Here is a 19,288-nt window from a genome sequence, read left to right on the forward strand (position 1 = left end):
TGCCAAAAGGGAAAAGCAAAAGCAGAGCGAGCGTGCGAGCTGGAAATGCAATGTGCGCTCGTAGGAACTGATTCAAACCCAGGGTGTTTTGAAATGGGTTTTTTGCAGCTTTTCAGATGAAAAGCAGTTTGTTGGTATATTGAATGTGTGTATTTCTCCCTTCAGCCTGCTGGCTGCTCAGCCAGGCTGCCCTGCTTGCAGCTCTCAGCCGATGCTGCAGAGGGGACTGGAGCTCGGTCGCTCCCACTGAACACATTCCAGAGCTTTCCCCAGACCCAGCTCCACACTGGGAGCTGAGCTCAACCCCGAAATCCCAGGGAAGGCCTGGAAGAGCACAACCAGAATTACCTGTGTTTCCTGAGAGCCTTCCCATGGCAGGGAACTCTGCAGCGTGCAGGGCACGGGGCTGGGAGGGAGCTCTGACAGAAACGGCTTTGTCTGCAGGCTTTGCTTTCCACTTTCCCAATGTAAAACCCCAAAACCCTCCCTGCTGCCAGGCTGTCCCAGGAGCTGTCCCAAATTATTTCTGTGTGAAGAGAGCACTCACTCATTGCAACCTGGGGGTTTCTTACACTGACATTTCTGTAAAAATCTCCCCCATGCGCACAGCTTAAATTAACGCACCCCATTGTTTTCCCCATAATTATCTCCACACCTTTCTTGGTGGGACGCTGCAGAGAAGATGCCACCTTACCCTGTGTTTGATGTAAGCCAGTTCAACGCTTCTGGAACATTCCAGGGCCCCAGGAGCAGCAGGGACACCACGCAGACACAGCAGGCTGGCTGGATGAGTTTATTAGTGCATAGGTTAGAGATTCACTCCCTCCGACCTCCAAGCAAAGAGGTCCACGTGAAAAGGCCTGTTTTGCTTTAAAACAAACTCATTGAGGCAGCTGTTCAACAAGAAGTAAAAACTGTGGAGTAGCCTATTCCAATTTCTGGTCTTGATGGGTAATTACTGCATTACAGAGAGAAAAATTCAACAGGACAGGATTCTGAGGGTCAGTTTACATAACCAGCTGGAAAACAGCAGGAGTGATTTCCCCCCATCTAATTCGCATACCTGTATAAATAATATTTACTGATAAAAATCTAGAAAACTACAGAATAAAAGATATTTACCTAGAATGAGCATTAAGGCAACCAATCCTTCCTTACTTTGCATGTAAACTTCCTCCCAAACATCAGTGAGCATTCTGGACTCAGAGGTAAAAGAAATTTGTTCATTGTTGAAGCCGAATTTTCCAAGCGACTTCTTTATGGCTGACTTGTAAAGAGACCAGTAATAATAATAACAATATTTGTTTTCTTCTTTAAACATGCTTGACATCTGAATAGCTCCAGCATATTCACAGTATACCTGGACAGCAAAGCAGGAATATTCATACATACAAGAGGAACTGTAAACTTTGCTGAATTTTATGAAGCCTGAATTCTCCCTTACTGAGTAACTTTGATCTCAGACACTTTCAACAAAACCCAAGTTTAAGGATTCTAAACTGGTAGGACCGAGTTACTGCAGGCAACATGAGAGCTGAATATCCGAACACACTGATGAGCACAGTTTTAGGCTATGTTTAAAAAGGCACAAATCATCCTCTCCTCTCCTTCTCTCAGAGTGTAAATATATCTACATATCTACATGGATATGCTTAAACAACGAGGAGTCACAAACCCAAGTTACAAATATCTTACACACAAAAATACAAAAATAACCTGTAACACTAAATGCAGTTATTTGGGTACATTTGAATTCTTTGAAGCTTTCAAGTGGTGCAAGCTGGCATTACAAAGGCATGTGTACACCAAAACACTTCATCCATGTTATAGCCACACACATTTCATAACAAATCAGTGTCTTAGTTTGTGTTAAGTTTCAGATCGTCTGGGGGAGCTCATCCCCCTGTGCTCTATTCATACACCAACATTAGCAAACTCCAGAACAAGAAAACTTGATTTGGCTTTACAAAGTCATTTTTGTCATATCCATGTAAGCAATAAGGCTAAACTGATCCATCAGTCTCCTTTGCACAAGAACTACCTGTACAATTACCCGCCCAAGTGCAAATTCAGCATTTCAGAGCTGTGTGCTTTTACCAGAAATGCTGCAACTAACTTTTTATGAACCACGAAGGAAGCATTTAAAGCAGTTAACCTTGACAGAAAAATAAAAAACCTGGCAAGTGTAAAAAAGCTTTTTTTCGTTTTTCTTCTCAAGTAATGCACTAGGCAGTTAAAGGAGTAGTCCTGTCAGGATAAGATATTTTAGCACTTGTCGGAGAAAAAGCATAAGGTTTAAATAGGTTAAGGTGACTAAATAATTAATACACTTAAACACAAGGCTACATCTCATAAAAACATTCACAAGAGTGCTAACAAAGGCAGCACTGGCAAGGTACTTAAAGTCATGATTAGAGTTAGGTTAGCAATAGGAAAAAAAGCCAAACACTCAAAACTCAATAGTCTCTCAACTCCCTACTGCAACTGTAACACTGAGATGTGAAAAAACCCGAAGTTATTTAGTTCAAAACCAAGTTTCAGTCTCACAAGTGTCTAGTTTATGCTGTAAAATCCATACACCCCCTGGTACATTCTGATCTTCATTTGTGAGTAAACATTAAGAGTGATTCTGTTTCACTTTCAGCCGTTAGTGACAGGTCATCATGGTAAGGCATCACTGTGGAAAAGGTTTGGTTTCCCTGCAGATGCTCTGGAGTTCCTCAAGGTTGGTAACTCTTGGAATGTGCTTGCTAGGACAGAGTTGTTGCTAGGATAATTCCAAGTATCAGAAGCAGTACAGTTACACATATTATTATGAACATCAATTTCTGCAGGGAAAAGAGAGGAAAGTTAAGACTGAAATACTTTGTCAGAACAGAATTAAACCCATTCAGAGCCACAGCAAGACTGACAGCCAGGCTGAGTGCTGGGATTTTCTTTCTAAGGAGCAATCACTGCTATGAGTTCCTGTTTCTAACACACATGTAACCACAGTCACAAGACAGAGCATCTGTGCAACATTTCCCTATTTTCCTTTCCAGAATGTTGGCTATTACTCATGCCCAACTTCTGTAAACATCATTACAAACAGATGTAGGTCAGCTCTAGGCAGCTGCTCACTGCCACCCTCCCTGGATAAATATTTGCAGCCTGCTCAGGCCCTCACAGCTGCACCCTGAGTGGAACCCACCAGAAGGTCAGAGAAACCGTGCAGGCTTAGCTCAGAGGAGCTGCAGGGGTTAAAAAGGAGAGATGCACTGTGCAAACCAGGAGTGACTGGGGCAGGAGTTCCTGACTGCAGGGAATGACAGTGAATTCTGCCCCCTCCCACAAACCTGGGTGTTAAAGGGTGTTAGTACAGAAATGTGAATTTCTGGGGAGCTGTCTGAACTGGGCCCTGCTCCTGGTGCAGCTGTGGGTGCAGCCCAGAGACTGGGCATGCTGCAGGCTGCATTTGCTGCACCCACACGCAGCAGGAGCTGCTGCTGCCTGCTCAGCCTGGCCAGGCACTGTCTGGATGGGAAATGGGACTTTACTGCAGAGGAACATGGACACCGAGACAAATCCCACGTCCCAAACACATTGCTGTGTCCCACTGCTTCATTCAGGCGAGCATTAACAAACAGTTTCAAAGTAAGAAACTGAAGATGCTCTCCAAGCCATAACAGCCAATTTCATGGCTGCAGACATCTACTTTTTAAAAACTCTGTTTAAAACCACAGAAACCCCCACTGGGGTCACCACCACAGGTCCTGCAGGGCCACAGGGGAGGGGGCACACAGGAAGGGTGAGCAGAAGGAGACAGAGAAAACAAGAGCCAAATTAGAAATTAGTTGATTAGTTACTTACTGCCACAGTGGCAGGAAGCCATGCATGCTGAGGTTATCCAAGCATCACCGAATACCCACAGACAAACCAATTATTAGAGCTACTATGGCAATCAACACCACTGACACAATGATAATTATCACCATTTTCTGTCAAAAAAACAAGGCAGTGTAAATATTAGGCATATTAACACTTGCATTTATGTTCAATTTTTCAAGTAGTTTTTAGATCCACAAGCACTTTCATTAAAGCCTCCCATATTCTTAAATTGAGATAAATTTATCTGTATAATCTTGCAAATGTAAGAATTAAGGTTTCTAAACAGGTAAACTCGTGTGATTAACGCCTGTACAGTTATCAGAGATGACACAAGCCCCATTTACATAGACATTAAGTGGGCTCTTTGAACACTTCTGAAAAGATCTTTTATAAAGGATCAGGCGTGTTATCTCTGGGTGGATCTCTATCTATAGAAAATGAATTATTCCCTCAGATCCAGCTCACCAGAACGAGCCTCACCCAACTGCACAGCACATCAAAAGGGGAAATTAGAATGCAAAAATAAACTACTTAGTAGTCTGACATCAGAATATATTATTGGTGGCTGATGGGAAGAAAGATACTGAAACAAAGCAAGTGCCCTGGAAAGTGCCAGAGCCTTCCTTTGAACTCAGGTCCTCCACAAATTCAGTGCCATGGCACAATGCCACATCCCTTCCACAGGGAAGATTCCCCTAATTTATCTAAAATCATTAAAAATCAAAGCAGAATTTTTAAAAAATAAGCCTATTCAGCAAAATCACTTTTAATTTTTTCTGCTAGCAAATGGATTTCATAGCTTTAAATTCAGGTAAATTCACTTGTGATAAACAGCCAGAAACTTTTAAGGTTATTTAGAATCTGAATAACCTAAGGTATTGTGAAAGCTGATAAGAAAAATATGGGAATTTATCCACTGAAATAATACATTAATTCTTCTTTTGGGGTTTTCACACTCTGTAATAGCAGTTCTGAGTGGGAAACTGTGAACACGCCCTTAGCTGTGCACGATGTGTTCTCACAGTCCCAGAAGTGTCCGTCCTCTGCTGGTATTACAAATTTTCAGTATTAACTGCAGCAGCCATTCACACTGGAAATGCTGCCGTGCTAAATTAAAACAGTGCCTAGCACAATGACAGAAAGACAACATACCCTGCGTGCTTTGCTTTGATATTTAACTGCCTTCTTTGTCTCTTCTTTTGCATGCTCCACATAGTCTGTGGCATTCATCACGTTCTTCTCTATGTTGTTGATCATTTCTCCCTTAAAACGAGATTTTGAAGGAAAACCAGGTTATTGGAATGCACGGATCTTTGTTTAACCAGTCTAAAAGAAAGGCTCTAGAACACCAAGAACTACTTTCACAATCAATGATGCACGTACTGGGGAAAATGTAAAACATGACATTTGTTCTGTGTGGCATGTGAAGGAAAAAGGGAATGAGAAGCAAGGGCTGCCAGCTCTGAGGAACCAGGGATGCTCATGGGCAGGGCAGGGGAGTTTCTCCCTGTGCAGGAGCAGAGGTGAGCGCCTGCAAACAGCCCTGGTGTGCAGGGAGGGAGGCTCGGCAGCCACAGCTGAGCGGCACACCGGGATCAGAGAGCCCTGAGAGGGACAGGGGGACGCTCCCTGCCTCCACAGGCCCCACAGCTGTCTGGGAGCACACACACACGTGAGCTGCTCGGGGACTGGGGGGTCAGGGCATGGCAAACTCAAATCGATCATGAGCAATGGCGGCTGGCAGTGAAATGGAGGACTGGTGAGGGATGACAGTAAGTCTGTTACCTGTGTCTCTGTCCAGCAGAAGAAATAATCAGCAGCATAAACAGCAAAGCATTACACAATGATGCACAAGTAACTTCTGTTTGTGTGTAATTCAAAAGAAACCTGCCACCAATTTCTCTTGGCTGTACATTTAATATCAAAGCAACAAAGGACTTCGAGAACAAAACCCAATTACCAAGAACATGCAAGCTCCTCTAACTTGCTTTTCAGGCAAGTTTCTCTTTAACACTATTCTTTTCACTTTCCTGCAGAAGTCAAACCATTTTAAGGTCAGGGTTAAGAATACTTTTGGTGGATATTTGGTATTTAAAGGCTAAAAGTAGAACAGATTTATGTACATGTCAAGACAAAGCCTATGAATACAAGAGATGACTTGAAGGACTTGTCAAGCCCTTTACATTCACACTGGTGAACACAGAACTGCACTTCTGCAAGAGGGGCAAGGTGCACACAGCCTTGCTGACACACGTGTTATTCCACCGAGGCTGAGAACCCAAAATCCCCAAGGAATTAACAACATTCCACAAGATAGTTTTTCTTACTTAAACATGCCCAGAGATGTTCCAGCATATTGCAATTAATCAAATAGAAAAAAATATTAAATATACTGACTGGAAGGCAAGTCTGTGGTCAGTTACTGAAAGCATAAGGACACTGAGATGGTCAATTTGTCCACAACAAAACAAGGAACCTCCAGTAATTGAGTTCCGTTATTATTACTCCAACCACAGCCCAGAGCCACTCTAGACCTGCACTACCTGAATGTGACCAGCTGCTCTGCCCGTGGCAAGGGAAGGGCGAGGCCAGCCCAGCCCTGTGCCCGGGCAGCCCCACGCACCTGCGTCTCCACAAACATGGCCATGTCCATGAAGAGCTCGTGCAGCTCGCGGATGCTGGACTCCAGCCTCATGATGTCCTTGTGCCGCGACTCGATCTCGTTCAGCGCCTGCCGGGTGATCTGCGAGTCCGAAATGATCTGGGACGGGGACACGGGGACAGGCTGAGCGCCAGCGCCCTCCAGGAGCAGCGCAGCGGGGCAAGGGCAGGGGCTGGCACACAAATACATACATCAGAAGTGAAAATGGAGGGATTGCCGCTCTCCAACATCTCCTCCAGCTCCTCGTCAGTGGTGGTCTTGCCAGCTAGGATAAAGACAACAATTAGCACGAGAGGCTAATGACAAACTTGAAAAGCACACTTTTTACTTTGAAAAGTAACATTTTCTTGTAATTTGCCAGTTCCCCTCTTAGCATTCCCCATTTCAGCAACGTATATATTTGTTTCTATAGAGAGCAATAAAAAAAAACCTAATTTTAGGCACTTTCCAAGGTAGAGACACTTTCCAAGACACTTTTCCACTGAGCTTCAAAGTAAAGTCAGGAACTTTTGTAAATACTCCCAATAATGAATTGGAAGTAAGTCATATGTGAGTCAGTCAACAAATGATTAAAGCACATGTAACAGCAGCACTGATTTCATGCCAGATGAAGTGTCCTTGTGGACAAAAATGGAACCACAAAAAAAGAGCTGTTATCCTGTTAGGCATGTTAATTTTGGAATGGCTTTTAATAACACTTGCTGTTTCAGAATGCAGCTTTTCTTGATGCCTCATTTAAAGTTGCAACATTGGAAGTAAATGAAGCAAAGGAAAAAGATAATTTCTTTAATAATTTTCAATCTAAAGGAAATTATTGAATTTTCTCTCTTTTCTTTACAGCTGTTCTGAAAAGAGTAATATCAAGGAGTTTGTGCCATGCAGTAAAACTGTTACTTTTCTCTCACACCCTGTGAGATGCTGTCCAAGATCTCCGATGCTTTGAACACCAATGAATAAGGAACAAAGGGGGCACTAACAATGAATAACTGGTTGGTTTGAACAAGGGGGCACTAAGAATAAATAACTGGTTGGTTTGAACAAGGGGGGCACTAACAATAAAAAACTGGCTGGTTTGAACAAGGGGGCATTACCAATAAATAACTGGTTGGTTTGAACAGGGGGCACCAGCAACAATTAATTGCTTGGTTTGAACGCGGGGGCACTACCAACAGGTAACTGGTTGGTTTGAACGTGGGGGCACTACCAACAGGTAACTGGTTGGTTTGAACGCGGGGGCACTACCAACAGGTAACTGGTTGGTTTGAACGCGGGGGCACTACCAACAGGTAACTGGTTGGTTTGAACGTGGGGGCACTACCAACAGGTAACTGGTTGGTTTGAACGCGGGGGCACTACCAACAGGTAACTGGTTGGTTTGAACGCGGGGGCACTACCAACAGGTAACTGGTTGGTTTGAACGTGGGGGCACTACCAACAGGTAACTGGTTGGTTTGAACGCGGGGGCACTACCAACAGGTAACTGGTTGGTTTTGGGGCACTGGGGTCACTCACTGATCTCCAGCTGCCTCTGGATGCGGCCCTTGCTGCGCTCCCGGAACAGCGTCTGCGTCTCGTTGTACTCGGTCATCACCTCCACAAACTTGTGTGCCAGCACCGAGTGCTGAGGGGACAGACAGGGGACAGCGGTGAGACGGGGACAGACAGGGGGCAGGGGTGAGATGGGGACAGACAGGGGGATAGCGGTGAGATGGGGACAGACAGGGGGACAGGGGTGAGACGGGGACAGACAGGGGACAGGGGTGAGATGGGGACAGACAGGGGGACAGCGGTGAGACAGGGACAGACAGGGGGACAGGGGTGAGACGGGGACAGACAGGGGGACAGCGGTGAGACAGGGACAGACAGGGGGACAGGGGTGAGACAGGGACAGACAGGGGGATAGCGGTGAGATGGGGACAGACAGGGGACAGGGGTGAGACGGGGACAGACAGGGGGACAGGGGTGAGACGGGGACAGACAGGGGGACAGCGGTGAGACGGGGACAGACAGGGGGACAGCGGTGAGACAGGGACAGACAGGGGGATAGCGGTGAGATGGGGACAGACAGGGGGACAGGGGTGAGACGGGGACAGACAGGGGGACAGGGTATCAGGGAGGGACAGACAGGGGGACAGGGTATCAGGGAGGGACAGACAGGGACAGAGAGGGGCAGACAGGGGTGTCAGAAAGGACCATTTCTGTCACACAGCAACAGCTCCGCACGACACCTCCCAGTGGCACTCAGAGCCCCACAAAGCAGCACAGGAGCTCTGAAATGAGCTCAGAACACTTAAACTCATTCTCCACCAGAACCCCCTGGTTTTCTTTAGGCTGCAGGGAGCCTACCTGTGTTTTTCTGATCCTGAGGTCCACTGATGTCCGATTGGCATTTTCACCCTGATCAAAGCTCTGCTCAATAGCTGGGAACAGGACAAGTGTACAGAGTCAGTGTCAGCAATTTAAGAGCTCAATTACTGTGTAAATATTATTATTACTTTTTAAAGGTACAAGCTCCCCAGAGACATGTGTAACATTCAGGGGAGAGGGGAGGCATATATAAGTAAAATTTTAAAATAATTGTGGTAATTGGTAGAGATCTTTAAACACAGTAACTGCTTCAATCATACTCTTAACATTACACTGGAAAATTTTTAAAAGGTGTCATTTTGCAGTTAAAGTTAATCTTCTTCCAAAATATCATCTCCCCAAAAAGCACTTCAGTCGCAGAAGACACTTCTCTATGGAGGAATTACTTTGCATTGTCATTTTCTAGGTTATTTCTGAAAGCAAGGAGCTTCACTTGTCCTCACAACTTACCCTTTAACCTGGCCCGGATTTTATTAGCAATCTTCTTGATTTCCTCATTTAGTTCTTCAAGTTCTTCCTTTGTTCCTTTAAAAAAAAAGATTTTTGAACCATTAATGATTGATTATAATAAGTCAGCAAGTCTACAAATCCACGTTGTAATCTCAGAATTTCATTCAGTACAACTCCTAAGTACTTTACTGTTTTTGTAACAGCAACCATCAGGGGCTTGCTTCTCATGACAGGCTTACACCTGGGCAATATTATTATTACCAAATCTTCAACTAAACCAGGTGACAAACAGTTTTGTTAACACTTTCAGGGTAATGTCAATCTGCTAGTTGAAAGTTAAATGCTCCTGAGCTGTAAGTGCAGGAGAAAGCGGGGATTTCTCTCCCCTTTTCTGCGAGTGCTGGGTACCATGTGTGCACTGCTTCAGCCCTCAGTGACATGTCTGTGCCAGGCACCACCGGGGACATTCTGAGGCTTCCAGCAGAGCATTCAGGGAGCTGTGCACATCCCCAGGAACACACACTGCTCACAGGGGCTGCCATGCAACAGCCAGGTGGGCCCTGGTTCAACCCGAGACCCTGAAAAAGCGGCTGCAAAATCGGCTGTGGGAATGCAAACAAACACCAAGGACAACAGGATAAAATAACACCCCAAATTCAGTTTCCACCACTGAGATGAAGTCACAAGATAAATGGCAAGGCAGCATTGCAACATTCACACATCATCTCAGCATCTTTTGTTCCCTTTTCTCTGAGCCCTGCCCAGGAGCACAGACAAGGGCTGGGCCAGGGCCACGCTCTGGGCAGGGGCCCTGAACTTCCCAGTTCTGTGCTGGGAAAGCACAACTGCACTCCCAGCTCTGGGGTAAAGCCTCTAAAAACGGGGCTGCACGTGGAACTGCAAGTTCTGCAGGGGAACTGCACGTGGAACTGCCAGCACTGCAGCAGCAGCTGGCCCTGGTGCCACGCAGGAATAAAGACCTGACAGCACAAGTTGCAGCTGACAACTTCAGCATTTCCACAGATTAGAGGAAACCTAAGCAGCCTCTCTGCTTCAGAAGGAAAACACCCATATTAAACTGAGTTTTGGTCTAGGAAAGGTTTGGATGATGCAAGAAATATTCTGAACACACATTTTTTCAAATGAGACTTAAAAAAGGTCAAAATAAACAAATGTAAGTATTAGTTCAATATAAAAATGAAAATGTTTACTTAGTGTTACATTTTGCATCCTGAACATCTGAACTTCTATTCCTATGGACAGCTAAAATAAGCAAACAATATTTCAGAATATCTAGCCACCCTTATGTGACATCTTTAAAATTATTACTCACTTCCTTCAGGATTTGGTGCTGACAGGATAATGCTGTGCTGCTTCTTCACTTCTTCCACATTTTGTGCTATTTTTGCTATGTTATTTCTAATTTCCTCAACCTAGAGGAAGGAAATATGACAAAGAAGACATTAGAATAATTTAGGGCCCATATTTTTTTAAAAAACAAACAAACAAACAAAACCTGCTAATAAAACCCAAGCTATTTCATCTGTAAGTAGCAGAGAAAGAAATCCCAGCAGAAGTGTCAACATTTAAACAGTCTGTAATTAATTTTTTTAAACTATAACCCAGTAGTGGTAATAGCAAATATATTCTGAATGGCCAAAAACTTAAGTGCTAATATTCCTCATACACAATTATTTTAAAATTTTATTAGCAAATTTATTATTGACAGGGAACTAAAAACATTTCTCTGCAATAAACACAGAAAATACCCTGAAATAAACTAACAAAGCATTACCAACATTTGTTTTGGCATACAATTACCAACCACACTGGGGAGGATGTGTAGATGAGTTGTTAAACCTCATTACTGAAATTAAAAGGCACAGAGAGGGAACAGTCAGTCTTCAATCCACGGTGAAAATTGTAACCTTACCTGTTGGAAGAAGTCATCCATAAAATGGTCTTTCTCGATGATAACTGTCTCCCCATCTTCATTTCCTTTATACTGTAAAAGACAACAAACACAAATGTGTGACATGACCCCAGGACACGCTCTGAGGAACCCACAGCCCTGCCCCGCTGCTGCTCACACACATCTCCATCAGCAGTGCTCCCAGCCAGGGAGGTTTGCCCTTGCTGAGGGCTGTAATCTAAAAGCAAACAGGCAGAGAGGCCCCAGGAGTCAAGTGACTCCTGGAGAGCAGTGACTGAGTGCTGGGAGCCCCAGTGAAATGCACTGCACCAGAAATGAACCAGAAATGCATCCCTGCATTGGTGAGGAACCCAGGCTCTGCCCCATTCCCACCAGGCAGCCCCAGTGAAATGCACCACACCATAAATGCATCCCTGCATTGGTGAGGAACCCAGGCTCTGCCCCATTCCCACCAGGCAGCCCCAGTGAAATGCACCACACCAGAAATGCATCCCTGCATTGGTGAGGAACCCAGGCTCTGCCCCATTCCCACCAGGCAGCCCCAGTGAAATGCACCACACCAGAAATGCATCCCTGCATTGGTGAGGAACCCAGGCTCTGCCCCATTCCCACCAGGCAGCCCCAGTGAAATGCACCACACCAGAAATGCATCCTGACCTGGCTGAGGAACCCAGGCTCTGCCCCATTCCCCAGCCCAACCCACGGCTCTCAGCTTCTATCACAGGAAAAGACACAATTCATGTGCATCACAGAAGGGAAAGAGTTCAAGCTTCTCCCCTTCCATTCCCTCCTGGAGCACACACTGTTTGAAGTGCAGTGGGTCAAAATTAAAACAAAATATTACCCTTAACATACAGTCAACAGGTTATCTGTTAGGAAAAACAAACGACAAGATAATTGTCATTAAGGGACTTTCATTACAAGACACCTTTCTTTTCTTACAAGGCCATCTGATCTCCTAACACCCACTTTCTGCTCCTCACCTCTGATCCTATTACCCAAGAAGTTTAGTTCTGGTTTTCTTAAATTACAGGAGATACGCATTGTTTGCATGACAATTCTGCAATTTAATCCCGTGTCAAACACTGCCATTATCTTATGAAGAAGTTACTGTCAATTAACACAATCTAGGAGCGGCCCAGCCCTCGGGAGAAGTTCCAGACTCGGTGCCAGCTCCTCTCCCACAAGCTCAGGGAATGCACCGAGCCCGGGGCAGAGCCCATCTGGGTTCGTGCTGGGGAAACAAACAAAGATGCCCCGGGAGAAATGCAGGGGGGAGATGTCGCTGCCCTCCCGGACCAGCCCCAGGGCTGGCTGCCCTGAGCACGGGGAAGCCACTCATGGTGGGGAGATAACGCCACAACTCACATTATCTGTCCTTACAGATTGCCATCAATTAACAGCCTTGCTCAACACAAGGAAGGGAGGAAGGATGTGCCCCAAGGACGTCAGGCACAACTTCACCATTCCCAAGACTGCACTGCTACCAAGCCACAAGCTCCAAGTTAATGTTGAAAAAGGAGCTACGCTTTAAAGACATTTCATTATCTATGCAAAAGAACTATTTATGTTTACTGATAAAGGATAATTTTTCTCCTTGTTCATAACTGCATCCTATATTTAGCTATCTGGACTAAAAATCATGAAAATAGCACCTACTAAGGGATTCCGAATGTCAGCTTTTAGTAAACCACGTAACACCTGAGTGAATCCTGACTGAATGAAAGACAGCAATGTGACTCAGAAATGTGTCTGGAGATCTCAGCTGGGAGGCAGCTGACCATGACTCCCAGCCCACAGCCTGTGCCGTGTGTGTTCCACTGTCCCACCTGGTGGCAGCGATACCACTGACAGATCCATTTGTTCAAGGATTTATGGGCAGCCCGCCTCAGTCAGCAGCACTTGAGACACCTGAGGAATTTGTCAACCTCTGTTTTCTGTATTCCTAAATCATCTCTTACCTAAAATACAGCTCATTTGCTGACTCCCTTCAACTGATGAGCTTTTGTGCCTCTTCTGACAAGCACACCAGTGACCAAGAACTCACTTTTATCAGTTTAGCAGAAACACACTGCTCTCCCTGGACTTCACCTCCCCAGTACAAGCAGTATCACAAGAAGCTGATAAAAAGTTTCACGTCAATGCCAAGAGCAATCTAATAAACTCTGTTTGCAGCTCCTACCTTGACCTTGGGACTCAAAGCCTGGGATACACAGCTCCATAAACACTCAGAGACTGAGAAATCCATCCAGCCCCAGCAGGGGCCGGTGCTGCTGTGGCTGGGACAGGGTTAACTCTCTCCCCAAACAGCTGGGTTTGGGCTGTGTTTGGGATTTGTGCAGGGCTGATGACACAGGGATGTTGCAGTTATACACCTCCAGAGGCCAGGCCTTTCCTGCTCCCCTCCAAGGGGCTGGGGGGCACAGATGGGAGCAGCTGTCCCCAGTGACCCAAGGGACACTGCAGAGCACATGGCACCACGCTCAGTGCGTGAAGCTGCAGCAGGAAGGAAGGGGGGCACCTTTAAGGTTTGGGCATTGTCCTCCCAAGCCACTGTTACGTGTGACATAACAGTGTTATGCCACTTTTATGTCTGCTTTTCTGCCCATTGGAAGTAGGAAGGAATTCCTTTTCCTGCTTTGCTTGCGTGCAGCTTTTGCTTTACCAATTAAACTGCCTTTACTGACAATCCACGAGTTCTCTCCCTTCTGGAATTCTGCCCCATCCCACCCGGGTGAGAGTGAGAAAGCAGCCGTGTGCTGCTCTGGCTGCCAGCAGGGTTAAACTACAGAAATCCTCACCAATGTCATTTTTCAGCTCCAAGCAGAAACTATGCTGATGGTTTATGAAGCTTCTGTCACTTCCACTACCTTACAGAACTGCAGAAATAACTCAGGCCGGAGATCTCTTTGCAATGACTGACCTCTGGAACTGGAAACAGCTTTTGACTGAAAAACATGACTCCTACTTGCCCTTGAAGTTCTGCTCGAGGCTGGCAGTTTCTCAGAGCAGATCACGTGCAGATCCCTCCTGTGGCAGGCTGCTGACCATAGCTGACCATTCTGCTGGGGAACCGGCTCACAGGAGTGCCTTACCCAGAGCCACAGAGTCACAGCCTCCAGGAGTGCCTTACCCAGAGCCACAGCATCCTGGCCCACAGGAGGGCCTTACCCAGAGCCACAGCCTCTGTGCACCCAGGAACCCTCCTGCACCCAGCAGCCAGGGAGGGCCCGCAGAGGGCCAGCAGGGCTGGGGCAGGTCAATCATTAACAGCCCCGAGCAGCAGGGCTGCTCCAGCCCCAATAAAGCCCTCACGCTGCACGGAGGGCACGGCGCTCATCCTCAGCAATCCCCACGTCACAGCCTGACTCAGGCAGAAACAGCAGCCTGAGCCGTGCTCTCCTCCTGCTGCAAGCCTCGCTCTGTGCTTGTTTCTGCACCGCCCAGCTCCAGCAACCCCAGCCTCTGTGGCCGAGGCGTTCCACCTGCTCTGAACGGCTCTGGGGGCACTGAGACACCGTCCGAGAAAGCGTTTAGCAAAAATCAGTGTACTTCTGTTCCAGTCACAGGTCCTGCTTAAAAAAAGCTGCAGTCAGATATGAACTTGTAGAACTCGCTGTGTTCGACTCATTTTTCAAATATGAACTTGCTGTGTACGACTCATTTTTCGAACATTACACGTAACAGATCTTCATTAACACTCATGAGTAAAGAAATATAAAAATCAAGTACTTGAAATGATTCACCTATCAAGCATGAGAAATGGATTCCAGCAGACAGCCCAGCATCCCCTTCAGCACATCACAAGGGGGAAATCTGGGAGCCATGTGGGCAATGCAGCCCAAAGCTGAGACCTAACCCAGCACTCTGCCTGAGCAGAGGTTTATGCCTAACCTCCTCCTGAAATGGCAGAACAACAAGGAAGTCTGAATAAGTTTTACTGCCAGACTTTAAAAGGCAGTCTGTTTGCAATACCTGAAGCTAGCTAAACGGGCTCGGCTGAAGCTCTGAACATGGACTGTACAGCTCTTTTAGAGCCCTTTCAGATGGACCTGTGTCTGTGAACAGCACACCACTCAAGGCTGGGAGCACACCTTGCAATCACAGCTATGTACTACTCATTTTCTTCTTCCCTAAACATCTACTACAAACCACTGCTGAAAACAGTGTATTGGATCAGAGAACCTTTTCATCTTATATTTATTGTGCTCAAAATAACTAAAACCATTTGGATTTGCTCAATTGTCCCATTAATTGTATTAAAAGACAATTCAAACAGCTTAAAGAAGTTCATTTGGGCCTGCTTAGAGTAATTTAGAAATGACATTAAAATAACCCCCTAAAGTTGAACAATTACAATTATGGTGGCTGTCTTCTCAAAAAGCACATGGTTTACAAAACTTCTCTGAGCCAAGAAAACAAGAGGAAGCAGCATTATCTGAAGGCTATATAATCTGCATGTCATCAACCACTTCTTTCTCTGGCCACTGTTTAACAGCCTAAACATAGTGCCCTAACAAAAATATCAGGCAGTTATGTTAATGTTGTGTCAAGGAACCACAAGCACTGATAGGCAGCATTTCTCCCTCTTCCTTACAACGATCTAGGAAAAACTAACAGCAAAGTGTTTTGCTGGCTGCCCAGTAAAATGCAGGAACACACGAATGAGGAGATGGGAAATGAGAATTTCTGCTCATTCTGAAGGCAATGGTGTGCTCAGTTAGAGCAGGCCAGTGCAGCCTGGGATCTTTGGGACTCCTTGTGCACCAGCGAGGTTCTGGGGGCTGGAGGGAGCTGACCCACCTGGCACAGGTGAGGAGTGCCCAAGGAGGGAGCTGACCCACCTGGCACAGGTGAGGTGCACCCAAAGGAGGGAGCTGACCCACCTGGCACAGGTGAGGAGTGCCCAAGGAGGGAGCTGACCCACCTGGCACAGGTGAGGAGTGCCCAAAGGAACAGGGAAACCCTCATGGTAAGGGAAAGAGGCGAGGCACAGCTATTCCTGAAGACTTTGCAGGCCTAGGCTGGCTGGAAAACCACAATGCCTATGTTCCACTCTTAGTGATTAGCCAAATGCAATACAGTGAAAGTACATTCATAAACCTAAACGCTTTGGAAACAGGCAAGCAATAGTTAACACATTATTTCTTTGGATTCACTATTCCTTTTCAGAGCATCTCATCCATGTGTCAAGCATCTCTGTTCAAAGCATTCATTCTATAAAAGAGAAACCACTTCACAAAATCATTATATTTTTGTTATTTCAGATAAAGAAGATGGAAGCTGCTACTTCAATGAGCTGCCCGTGGAAATGGGAATATCCATCTCCCTTGGATATGCAACTTCACAAAACTTCAGGTCAACTACACACTTCTAATTGTGACAAAACATAGACTAGATCTTCAGTTGTCTTCTTTAGAACAAAATGTTTAAGCTGTTCATTAATTCTACAGAGGAAATGACATTGATGAACACATGAAACACTTCAGCAATACTGGCCCATACATATTTAAAACGCAGCCCACTACAGTAATGTTTTCAGATGTGAAATTCTAAAGCTGCGTTACAAATTCCTCTGTTCAGCTGCATGAAACACTTTTAACGCTGTCAATTGGGGGTGTGGCAGGGTGTGGACTTGGTTTCTTCCATTTACAGAAACACAGAACAGGATTAAGTCTGCGGGTACAGAACTATAAATATAAAGCAAATTTGGATCGCTACTGGTTGTTTCCTCTATCTGGGAAGTGTGCACCAGCACCGAAATCCGGCACGCGTTCCCACAGCCTGGAAAGGGAATAACTACACCTGAAAGAAATGACACTGGTTTTTTGGCATGACTCCAAGACATCATTCCTGGTAGAGAAACTGTAATTTAATAATCCTAAAACTTTTCCAATGCCTATTCACCCTTTCAGAGAGGAAGACAAAGAGACTGGTAATTCCATCACTAGGGATGGAGCTCCCAAAATGTGTTTTATGATCCAGAAGATGAAAGAGCCCCAGACCCGAGTGCAGCTCAACACAGCCCAACTTCCACACGTACGTGGAGTACTGGAACTATCACAGGAACTCCTGAGCGTTCTCCATTTCCATTCCTTTTCAGGAAAGAAACAAAACAAACCCAGAACAAAAACCCTCCAATATCCTTTTATTCTACCCAAGTCATATCCTGTTGCAGACAGACGGATGGTGCCTGTCCCCAGACTGTCCCTTCTTTTTTAGGATACTGTTTCCAAAGCACAAGTAGGGGAAAGGAAAGGAGCGTATAAACAGAGGCAGCTACCATTTTGTAAACACGCGGAAAATGAGGCTGGCAGAGCGCTTTCCTGCCGCATCACGGCCCGGGAGCCGCCGGGCGGGCCAACCCGCCCCGCCACGGCTCCGGGGCGGCACCACCGGGGAATTCAGCGGAACTCGGAGCAATTCAGCGCAATTCCGCGCCGCCCGAGGCGCTCCGCAGCGCCGGCGAGCAGCGGAGCGGGGCTCGCTCAGACACGGCGGAGGGCGGCACGGAGCCCGGGATCCCGGCGGGAGCGGGGCCCGCCCGGCCCGCGGCGCCGCCATCCACCCATCCATCCATCCCGCCCGCCCGCCGCCCCGGCCCCGCGCCCACCTCGGCCAGGTCGGCCAGCCGGTCCTTCATCCCCGCGGCGGCCCCGCGGCGCTGCCGCCCTGCGCGCTGCTTCCTCCGCGGGGCCCGCCCGCCTGCCCGGCCGGCCGCGCACCGCGCACGCGCGGGCCCGGGCCGCGCCCCGCCCGGCGCCGTGACGTGAGGGGACGGGGGCGGGCAGCGGGCACGGCGGCGGGCACGGCTACATGGGCACGGCTGCATGGAGCGGGGAGAGGGCACCGACAGCGGGCACGGCTACATGGGCACGGCTGCATGGGCACGGCGGGCGGGGAGCGGGCACCGACAGCGGGCACGGCTTACATGGGCACGGCTGCATGGGCATGGCTACATGGGCACGGCTACATGGGCACAAGGAGCGGGCACGGCTAAATGGGCACGGCGGGCGGGGAGCGGGCACTGACAGCCGGCTCGGTTACATGGGCACAAGGAGCGGGGAGCGGGCACCGAGAGCCGGGAACGGGCACGGCTAAATGGGCACGGCGAGCCGGGAGCGGGCACGAGGGAGCGGGCATAATGGACCGGTCACGGCGGGCAGTCCAGCCCCACAGAGCGGGCACGATGGAGCGGGCATAATGGACCGGTCACGGCGGGCAGTCCAGCCCCACAGAGCGGGCACGATGGAGCGGGCATAATGGACCGGTCACGGCGGGCAGTCCAGCCCCACAGAGCGGGCACGATGGAGCGGGCATAATGGACCGGTCACGGCGGGCAGTCCAGCCCCACAGAACGGGCACGATGGAGCGGGCATAATGGACCGGTCACGGCGGGCAGTCCAGCCCCACAGAATGGGCACGATGGAGCGGGCATAATGGACCGGTCACGGCGGGCAGTCCAGCCCCACAGAACGGGCACGATGGAGCGGGCACGGCGGGCAGTCCGTAACTATTCTGCTGATTACCTTCGGATCTCACAGACTAATCTAGGCAGTGATCTAACACCAATGAAGTGTTTTGCTGCCTTTGCTGAATGGGTTATCTGGAGCAGGTGTTTTGTGCATCCTCTGAACTGAACGCTTAATTATACATGCCGATAAAACAGCTGCTAAAAACTAGATTCCACATGGTAATTTATCTTTTTAACAGTGAAATAAGTGTTTGCCAGAAGTTCAAATGCTGTGATAATGGAATTTTTAATAATTCCAAATTAAAGTGCTAGATAGCTTGCAGGGAAAAAGAAGTTCACTAATAAATTTGTTACAATATTAAGAAATAACTAAAGCACATACACAGTGTTACACAGACAGTTACAGATTGCTTTTCTCCGCATGTTTATATCCTTTAAAACTGCCAAACTCCACTAATGTGGCTTTATGGCCTCCTATTCATAAACACATTCCTGTTTGTCAAAAGGAGAGGTGGAATTCACAAGGGTTTTACCA

At 47.3% G+C, this 19,288-nt stretch overlaps 1 protein-coding gene across 3 annotated transcripts; it reads right to left on the minus strand.

Annotated features, from left to right (window-relative positions):
* Window positions 1–778: 778 nt before the first annotated feature.
* Window positions 779–17,980, minus strand: STX2 (syntaxin 2). Of its 3 annotated transcripts, none has more exons than XM_054288867.1 (11): window positions 17,893–17,980; window positions 11,280–11,351; window positions 10,680–10,779; window positions 9,347–9,421; window positions 8,876–8,949; window positions 8,042–8,150; window positions 6,721–6,794; window positions 6,491–6,628; window positions 5,020–5,130; window positions 3,917–3,977; window positions 779–2,828 (listed from the first exon to the last, which is right to left on the minus strand). In XM_054288867.1, the coding sequence occupies exons 1-11, from the start codon at window positions 17,920–17,922 to the stop codon at window positions 2,662–2,664; spliced, it is 1,011 nt and encodes a 336-aa protein (XP_054144842.1). In that variant the 5' UTR covers window positions 17,923–17,980; the 3' UTR covers window positions 779–2,661. The 3 variants fall into 3 exon arrangements, with proteins under 3 accessions (XP_054144842.1, XP_054144840.1, XP_054144841.1); XM_054288865.1 differs by having other exon boundaries at window positions 3,850–3,977; XM_054288866.1 differs by lacking the exon at window positions 3,917–3,977.
* Between the last annotated feature and the right edge of the window lie 1,308 nt (window positions 17,981–19,288).

The sequence above is a fragment of the Melozone crissalis genome, unplaced genomic scaffold, assembly GCF_028551555.1.
Source record: "Melozone crissalis strain CALT ecotype California unplaced genomic scaffold, PUWL_Pcris_2 ptg000063l_1, whole genome shotgun sequence".
Taxonomy (NCBI): domain Eukaryota; kingdom Metazoa; phylum Chordata; class Aves; order Passeriformes; family Passerellidae; genus Melozone; species Melozone crissalis.

Excerpts from the sequence above, each read along its gene's own strand:
- STX2 (XM_054288867.1), bottom strand. The coding sequence starts at position 17,922 with ATGAAGGACCGGCTGGCCGACCTGGCCGAG. Across the intron at positions 8,151-8,875 it reads TCAGGATCAGAAAAACACAG|CACTCGGTGCTGGCACACAA; the intron begins GTAGGCTCCCTG and ends CTGTCCCCTCAG. Across the intron at positions 5,131-6,490 it reads CCATGTTTGTGGAGACGCAG|GGAGAAATGATCAACAACAT; the intron begins GTGCGTGGGGCT and ends TCTCGTTTTAAG.